The sequence below is a fragment of the Perna viridis genome, chromosome 6 (assembly GCF_037379345.1).
Source record: "Perna viridis isolate PV_CMFRI_1.1 ecotype Kerala chromosome 6, ASM3737934v1, whole genome shotgun sequence".
Taxonomy (NCBI): domain Eukaryota; kingdom Metazoa; phylum Mollusca; class Bivalvia; order Mytilida; family Mytilidae; genus Perna; species Perna viridis.
In genome coordinates, this window is record NC_142450.1 from 15,115,929 (window position 1) to 15,125,283 (window position 9,355).

Here is a 9,355-nt window from a genome sequence, read left to right on the forward strand (position 1 = left end):
CTATTCCTTCACTCTTATTAGGCTGACTTTATAGCTGATCTGTTCCAAAAGAAGGAAAATCGTTTAGCCAGATCCTTTAATCTCAGTTTCCGCTATATAGATGACGTATTATCGTTAAACAATCCTAATTTTGGGTATTTGATACATCGCATCTACTCCAAAGAACTTGGGATAAAGAATAAGTCTCATATCTTGACCTACACTTAGAAATCGATGGTAAAGGAAAACTATTGACCAAACTTTACGACAAACGTGATGAGTTTTCATTCAAAATTGTCAACTTTCCTTTCATCTGTGGCAACATCCCTTCAGCACCTGCATATGGAGTGTTCGTATCTCAACTCGTACATTATGCCAGAGCTGACCAAAACTACGCAGACTTTTTGTATCGCGCTAGATTCAAACAAATATGCTTCTGGGACAGGGTTATTTTGCTTCAAGATTGAAGTCAACACCACAGAAGTTTTATGGTCATTATCATGAATTCGTGGATCGCTACGATGTATCCATCTTCGCTATGAAAACTGATTTGTTTAACGTGTCATAGTTTTCCTTTCCTCTCTTATCTACCCCGGACATAACTTTTATGAACAAGTCGGCGGGTGTTTCTAGAAAAGCAGAGGACGCTTACCCTACCTGTGCACCTGGTCCATGCTCCCAGTTTTTAGTGGAGTCCGAGTTGCTCATTTGCTTTTGTTACTTTGTGTGCATGATTTTAGTTACTTTATGATCTTTGTTGTGTATGTCGTTTTCCATGTCTGGTCGTTGTCCCCTGGATTACATTCTTTTGATTACCGCTATAAGCTTGGTTCCCTTGATTACTCTTGTTCAACATGTCCAAGTTTTTCCTTTCTTCTTTTGTCTACCCTGGACTTGAATGTTTTTAGGACGCTTACCCTACCGGTGCACCTGGTCTGTGCTCCCAGTTTTTAGTGGTTGCTCATTTACTTGTGCTACTTTGTATGTATTATTTTGTTTTTTTTTATGTTTCTTTGTTGTGTGTCCATTTTCCTTGTCTGATCTTTATCCCTTGATTACATTCTTTTGATTTCCAATAGAATCTTGGTTTCCTTGATTACTCTTCGGTATAGAAAATTGTAATTTTTACAACGACAAAAAAGTACGTTTGAATTAATCCTACTTCATTTAATGGTTTTAAACAATTCCACATTTAGTACATTTGCTCTTTGACGTTTAAACCAATCACACGTGACAAATAGTGACTTTGATACAATTATATTCTGTCTTCTTCAATGCACTTAAAAAATCAAAGATCAAAATCTAACTCTTCTAAAATAAAAGAAATGGTTCACTGACAACGTATATTTTTTTCTCTTTTGTATTACACAAATGTATTGAAAAATGATTAGGATTCGTTCTGTAATCATTGATACAAACACCAAACAAGATTGAGAATAAGTGCAAAAAAACGATTAGGGAACAATGAACCATAGAAAATGTAAATGTAAGCAGGTACAATGTTTGCATATTGGAGCATCTACGAGGGGGCTGTTTTGAACGTCTTACTTGACAAAAATGACACTCCCCCTCCTTCCACCTTCGAACAGACTGACACATCGATGAAAATATCTGTTTTAACATGATATGATATCAACCCATCTCTTTGAAAGGTAATGGAACTTTAACCTTAACCCCAATTTGCTCAAATTTAAATGAAAACTTTTTAAATATATCAAGTAATTCAAAGACGAAATATTGGTCATTCGAAATGAAAACTACTCCCTTAAGTGATGTTATATTTTCATATCGGTTTGTGCCATGCAAGTTATAGAATATTTTGCCTGATTCTTACAAAGGCTGAAATTTCTTCAAAAATGCTTCAAGCTACAGTCCTATCGTTTTCCTTTTGTCTTCTCATATCCAGACATAACATGGTTAAGTGGCGAGTTAGGAAATACACGTAAACACGTGACGAATTTACATTCTTCTAATTCTTCATCTTCAATATCAAGATCAATATCACGCTTGCTGACAATATAATCGACAACGTCCGGTAAGGAGGCAAACTCCTGCCCGGCAAACGTAAGATGGGCGTAGTAAGGTGTTTCAGCAAGTGCTTTCTCTGGATTACCCTGCAAAAATCACTATCAAAGTAAAATTTTATCATTTGGTTATAAATTCCGGAGTAAAATTTACGTTGCATGGTCTCAACATTTTAGGCTGTTTATGTAAGTCATTATGTTTAGTTTGTTTGGACATCTAAGTCAACAAAAACAATATTGATTCCTACAACCACAGAAAGGGGGGATTAGACATTTTTGTAACCTACACTAATGAATAATTAAAAGCTTCGCCGAGGACAGCATGATACGATCGCAGAATGTCGAACTATGTTGACTTGGGCTAGTGTGGACACAATAATGTTTTTGACGCACTCAAGCAGAGGGATTTACTGTTTAGTATGGGCACAACTGGTTTGAAAACAATAAAGCACAAAATTTGAAACTTAATTTTATATTTCGAAATCCGACCAAAAGTGAAAAAAGTCGATATCTTGGGAATTGGTCCCTTTGGCGCCTAATAACTGAAGAACCGTAAGAGATATTTGAAATTTGATTTATGGAATGCTGGGGAGGTTATGAGATATAAGAAATCAATTCGAATAATCAAAATCGGACCAAAAATAAAATTTAATTTTCTCGGGGTGTAACTATTTTAGCCTCTAATAACTCGAAAGCTCTAAGAGGTATCTGAAATTTAACTGAATAATATAAGCAGGTATTTTAATAAGGATCAACATTTAAAAAAAATGAATAAGAATTTAAACTTCTACAATGATTTAAAAGCTTCACGGTTCATGGAGCGTAAAACTCCACACTGTTGGTTATTTCGAATAATCTGTTAAAAAAATAAAAAAGCAATCCTTCAACAATGAAAATGATTATGATGTCAATATTTACCTGTATCTTAATGTGATGACAATGACCATTGTGTTTTACAGAGAGAACAAAATCTCCATCTCCTCCATCGGTTCCACTTATTCTAAATGTATAAGAAACCAGAAAGAGAAATAAATGAACTAAAATCCAAATGTTAACCGAAAATATATAATCCAAATACAAAGACTAGACATGGCAGATTAAAAAGAACACAACAAAGAACAAGAAAAAAGGTATATAATCAACATGGACTCCATTAAAACGGGAGTATGGACCATGTGCACTGGTAAGGTAAGCGAAGAGTTTTTGTTCTATCACAGCAAATATTTATTCAAATTAATTGGTACATCAGTGTTCACTACCATTCAAAAGGCTCAAAGTTCTACAAAGATGCGTTTACCTTTATCTATGTATGTATTGATCTGGATTTGTATCAGATATTTGCCTTTGATTAGTTTTTTAATGGGACCTCATTGTAACACCGCCATGACAGATGTGTCATTTTAATTGTATGTAGATTATATATGCCACTGTTAAAGGGCGTGCTAACCCTTCCGGGGCACCTTATGTAACTCCCGTTTTGTGGGGGTTCATATTGCAAGTGCTTTAGTATTTTGTGTGATATCTTGTCTTACTTAACCTCAGTTTATATGTATAATAGTATTTAATCATGTAAGTAGAACATGGGTTCTGATTTTTTACTATTTTTAACATTTACACCTACCTAATAAGGTAAGTATTGTTTCTGCAATTGTCAGCCAACAAAAACTGTTCAGTGTCATCACGAGACATTTCTCCAACAAACCAGCTGTTCAAAGTAATTAGAATACAACAAAATGACAAGCATTCCAGCATTTTCAAAGCTAATTATTGCATACACGCTGTCTTGATATATGCATGAAGCTTAAATCCTCGGGAAAATGCGAGTCTGTGAATCAAACATGTTAAAATATGCTTCTTTACCATCAAAACCATATTAATTAATCAAAATTAGGCTAGCAACAAAATTACACTAATCCGACCCATAATCAAGTCAAGTACAAAATGAATAAAGTTAAGCATAGGCACGATAGGCTGTCATTCTCCGAAAGCATATGTCAAAATTTGGATAACAAAATCGATCACCGGAATTTTGCCGTGTGTGTCCGCTTTCTATGTCTGATCTTTGTCCCTGGACTACATTCTTTTGATTTCCACCTAGAATCTTAGTTCCCTTGGTTACTATTTGACCTAATTTTTCATTGGTTCTTTCATGTAATGTTTAATTACATGTTGACACACACAAAACAAATTGGGATGAAAATTTAAAAATAATTAAAAAAACAAAAGCATGATTAAAGGTTTAAATATATTTATACCTAAAATTAATTGAATAATTAACAGTTCTGTGTAAAAGTCTTCAAGTCTTAATTTAATATGAAGAACTTCAAATTTAACTGAAACAATTTGTCATCAAGTGGATTTTATTTTTAAATCATAAATGAGCTTGAAGATTTAATAATGTATAGAATAAGTTATGATTTAGTTGAATTAGCAATGTTAAAAAGAAAAAAAGCAGTATTTTTTTTTTTTTTTTTTTTTTTTTTTTTTTTTTTGAATATTATTATTATTTATTGTGCAGATGCTCATTCAAACAAGGATTGAAACTAAAGCAAACCACCATCACTTTCCCCAATGTTCTGTTCTTGACAGTCTATTCTTATTTCACAGGTTCGAGATTGTTTATTTAATGTACATCAGATAAACTGCAACTTTCAAAATAAATTCGTCAATTTTCTTCTCCAGTTAAATTATTAATTAAATAATTAAAGTAATAAAAAACTAAGCACACCTGGTTTTTATATTTCTGTGGCTATTTCTTTTTTTACAAGACCTTTTGATTAGTTGGTGGAGCTAAAATAATGAAGAAAAACATTTTTTAAATGATTTTTTTTTCTTTCAAAACATCATAAATTTGTAACACCACGATAAATATAAAGAAAGATGAAAAATTTAGATTGAGACATTTAATTTACAAATACTATATATCAATTGACATAACATTTGTCTGCAAAACTACCATCAAACCTGTCCATGGTGTACCTGGAGAGCACCTAGCCTTTCCCTAATGTCCTGAGACACTCACTGACTTTTACCTGACGTCGCGTTTTGCATATCGCTTACGTGATAGGACACCCGCTTTACCTATCAATGACGTCACAGGATACCCACTTCATACATCTCTAAAGTTCTGCAATATCAACTTAACCCCTTCTTGACGTTCTTGGACACCAACATAATCTATCCCTAATCCCCTTAGATGCCACCTTTATCCATCCTTAATATCCACTTTACCACTCTCTGATATAAATTGGGCACTACTTAATCTACCCCTGATGTCTCGGGATACCAACTGACCAAGGACAAAACAATTTATTCCCGATATCAAAGAATATCCACTAGCCTCTCCCTGAAGACTCCGGATGTCCAGAATAAACTTAATACTCACCTGATTAACAAAAACGCATTTGTTATCTTCTTCTTTAATAGGCCCAAATAATTCTGTCAGTCTTTTCCCTTTTGCTAGCTGTACCCCAGCTGTTTCATCTATGAATCAAGTTTGAAGCAATAAAGGGATGTGTGTTCTTTTATCAGTTGTATAAGTGGATATCACTACCATGTTTCGCTCATACTCGATATGGAACGTAATTTGTTGTCAATAAACTGTATAAATTGTTTTGAAGACTCTACTTAATATAGATTTCTGTTATAATGGTTTCTATTTTTTACGGAAGGTTGTTTGATGGACTTTAAAAGTAATATAAAACGTCAAAATATCACTTTCTGTCAAACAAAATATTATTTGCGGTTTTTTCTTTGTTTTGTTAAAACAAATGTGCCGTAATAACAATAAAATGCTGTGTAATTTCCAAGAAAATGTGAATAATTATTATTGATTCTAATAATGCGTCCTTGAAAGTAATGCAATGTAATATATATCCAATAACACCCGGTTTTGAAAGATTTGGAAAAAGCTTTAGCATGTACATCGTCGTATTCTTTTAATAAGAGAAGCTGTCGATACAGAATTTGAGGAAACGGCAGAGTACTTGTAAAGTTAATGACACTCCATATTAATCGAAGTAAAAATAAAAATCATATGCACACATCATAACTGATATTTTTTTCTGAAACTGCCATACAATCCGTCAAGGCGTTAAAATGGAGTAGTCGATACAAAATGAGTACTGAGTCACTTATCTAGGTCCAAAAGAATTTTTTTTTAAATTATTCTTAAATGTCCATAGGGAAATTGCAGATCAGAAATGGTTTCTCCACTATCCACCTGACCTAATGGAAATGACCATGCTACCCTTAAGGCAACCCTGATTTCATTCAAATTAAAACCCAAATAAGTAGAAATTATTCCTTTTTGAAAGTTCCATGAACATCAATACAACAGTTCAGAAGTGTTGAAGATACAAGAGTGTGACGGATAGACATAAGAACAGACGGAAGGACATCATTATCAGTATGTACCTCACATTTTTTTAAGTGCTTGATATTTCTTTATACAATGTATCTACCTTTGAGGTCAACACAGAACAACCTTTTCAGGAAATTGATAGTTTCTTTACTCTTTAAGCCCTCTTCTTCAGTAAACTTGTCTTTCAGTCTCTCCATGAATTTGCCAAAGAACTAAAAATTATGTTAATAATTGTTATTAGTTTAGAACTAACCACCACTGACTATGAAATTGTTGTGCCAGTGTGCCAGGGCGGCCTACAAGCGTTTTGGGAGATGGTGAGTTTTAAATAGCCAGTTAATAGCCTATGAAAGTTTGATTGGCTTTTGTGAAATTGAATATAATACAAATATATAACTGATTTCAAGAGTTATGTCCCTTACCGTAGGTCTTTCTCCTTAAAGTGATATATTGTGCAGGTACAGAAAAACAAATTTTTGCATTTACTTTGACCTTAAGGGTTCTATTCGATCGATCGCCGATCATTTTTTTCATTCACATGTGTAAAGAAGTGATTAAAACACACAAACCTTAAAATGACATTGTTTGCCGCAGTCAGGCCCTTCTTCGGCTATATCTCTCCAAAACTGTTTTGTAGCATCACATTTCATTGTTTGCATTAGCATTCGACATGAGGCACCTGCAATCGACAGTTTCCTTTTTATAAAACATTTTTTTATTGAGATGCTTTAAGAAAATAGAGTCGCTCAGTTTATCAAATAAAAATTCCTGCATTTTTTTATATCATTGTCAAACTTTGCCTCTTAAAAAAAGTTATTTGTCAATTGGATCGTATAAAACACTAACAAGACAAAATATTGGGCGGTTAAAAGATACAATAATATATACTATTTAATTGTTCGCCATTTGAGATTAAGACCCCGTTCCAATTTCATGTACAACGGTATATTTCAAATTGATGAATTGTTTTGACAAAACTTTCAAAAATGCAAATTAGTGAGGCTGTTGCTATGACTACCAACAATTTATCATTGGAAAAAATGTCACTTTTGTTCATCAGCGGTAAGCAGCATTCAGAATAAAGAGGCAATTTTGGGAATATAATGGTGCATGGCGAGCTGACGTCGGTCCTTACAGAAAACTGGTATTAAGTATTACAAATAATATTCGATATTCGTTGCAATGGAAATTTGGAGCAAATAGTTTGATAGTTTTCATATACATGCACTTTTCATTAATATTTCTCCATAGCCTTATTTATTAAAGTGTAATCAAGGGAATCAAGGTAATAGCGGTAATCAAACAAATGCAATCTAGAGACAAAACCAGATATGGAAAACAGACATACAACAACCAACAAAGAACATAAAGTAATTAAAATTAAACATACAAAATAACAAAAACAAATAAGCAACTCGGATTCCACTAAAAACTGGGAGCATGGAACAGGTGCACCGGTAGGTTTTCTAGAAACACCCGCCGAGTTGCTCATAAAACGCTAAGTCCGGGGTAGACGAAAGAGAAAAGGAAAACTATTTAAGTTTAAATATTCTGTATTTGTTGAGTTGCCTGTCAAAAGACAGTTCTTGATTAGGCTTATTTTTTATTACCAATCATCTGTTCTCTAAACATCCCTACGAGTTTTATACGATGAAATTTTTAATATATATTACTTACAATATCTCTCTGTTCCACTAATTGACCTGCTGAAACTACTTGATGACGACCCTGACGACATCAATATGTATTGCATCTCAATGTTTGCATCATTAGGTCCTGCCTCAGCTACCAGACTACCTGTTTCTGAAAGTCCAGAAATCTTTCGCTGGAGTGTTGGTTGTGCGTTCACCGGATCTGACATTGGCTGAGTATGACCATCAGGAATACCATTTTCCAGAGACTGGTCGTCATTTACGCTGTCATCACCATATATTTGACTAGGTGTTATATTCAGCTGCTCCACATTTCCTCCAATTTCTGTATATGCACTTGTTTCGACCTTCTGGGGTCTAGGACATTCTGCATTATCGTTGTTCATTAATGACCAAGATCTGAAACTGTTATCTGTATGATTTATTTTAATTTCTTAACAACAATTCATACTTGTCAAGGTAAACATAGGAATATAACTGTACTGAAAATCATTGAATAATGTTCGTACTTATGTGCGTAACGTTTATTTTGCAAGGTAGATCTCATCCTCGTTTTGTCAAATGTGAGTTTTTGTATAATAAAATGTTTTTATTCAATCATAAAGCAACTTTCACAATTTTAATTGCTTTTTCTATCATTTTAGAGATGGTGATGCAATACTGCAGCAAAGTTCTAATGACAAAATGACGTTATACAAAGTATGATATCCATCGACAGAACTGAACAAATGCAGTTAGTTAAAACATCATAAATGAGACGTAACTCAACTTTTTTTTCGTTTGGTGCTACTAATGATACTGTCAGTTAATTTAACATAAAAAATTTAAACATAGACATAATTGTTTTAAATTATATAAGCATTAAATGTACTTAAGAAACAGTTCAGCTGTTGTGCTTTTGAGATACAAAAAACATATATATATATTGTCATGAAATTGATATTTTGCAAGAGTTATTGTTCTTGATTTTGTTTAATTTAGTTGATTCTATTGGGAGATTAATGCATGACTTTCTCAAGAGTGCATATCTGAATACAGAAATAATTATCATGATGAAAAATATAGCATATCTAGACTGAAAAAAGCAATATTTGTTTAATGGTTTTTTCTACACAATGAATCACTATATTCTATGTGGGTTGGTGCTTAAATACAATTAAAATACCAAATAGTATATATTGTAAATTTCGATATGCTGTACACGTGTTTCTAGGAGTAACTTCTCATCAGCATGAGAATCAATTATAAAGGAAGAAATAAATTCAAAATTAATTCTGTAAACAAGAAATACTTAAAACCCAAACTATCAAAACAAGAAATCAAATCCATCACATGCC

At 33.1% G+C, this 9,355-nt stretch overlaps 1 protein-coding gene and 1 long non-coding RNA gene across 4 annotated transcripts; one reads left to right on the top strand and one right to left on the bottom strand.

Annotated features, from left to right (window-relative positions):
• Positions 1-192: 192 nt before the first annotated feature.
• LOC148613805 (uncharacterized) lies at positions 193-8,404 on the bottom strand. Of its 2 annotated transcripts, XM_088587415.1 has the most exons (8): positions 8,044-8,404; positions 6,936-7,045; positions 6,467-6,578; positions 5,389-5,486; positions 4,732-4,793; positions 3,625-3,708; positions 2,922-3,003; positions 193-2,093 (listed from the first exon to the last, which is right to left on the bottom strand). In XM_088587415.1, the coding sequence occupies exons 1-8, from the start codon at positions 8,402-8,404 to the stop codon at positions 1,854-1,856; spliced, it is 1,149 nt and encodes a 382-aa protein (XP_088443541.1). In that variant the 3' UTR covers positions 193-1,853. The 2 variants fall into 2 exon arrangements, with proteins under 2 accessions (XP_088443541.1, XP_088443542.1); XM_088587416.1 differs by lacking the exons at positions 6,467-6,578; positions 6,936-7,045.
• LOC148613806 (uncharacterized) lies at positions 2,762-8,935 on the top strand. 2 transcript variants are annotated; one of them, XR_015923464.1, is made up of 6 exons: positions 2,762-3,133; positions 6,320-6,411; positions 6,608-6,683; positions 7,427-7,510; positions 8,140-8,307; positions 8,663-8,935. It is a non-coding gene; the product is annotated as an uncharacterized LOC148613806 (long non-coding RNA). The 2 variants fall into 2 exon arrangements; XR_015923463.1 differs by lacking the exon at positions 8,663-8,935 and having other exon boundaries at positions 2,762-3,191; positions 8,140-8,277.
• Positions 8,936-9,355: the final 420 nt, after the last annotated feature.

What these genes read in the sequence shown, in the direction of transcription:
- LOC148613805 (XM_088587415.1), bottom strand. Translation starts at nt 8,404, where the DNA reads ATGAACAACGATAATGCAGAATGTCCTAGACCCCAGAAGGTCGAAACA. An exon ending in CACAGAAATATAAAAACCAG is followed by an intron (nt 3,709 to 4,731) that starts GTGTGCTTAGTT and finishes TACTTTGAACAG; the next exon opens with CTGGTTTGTTGGAGAAATGT. An exon ending in GTCATCACATTAAGATACAG is followed by an intron (nt 2,094 to 2,921) that starts GTAAATATTGAC and finishes TGATTTTTGCAG; the next exon opens with GGTAATCCAGAGAAAGCACT.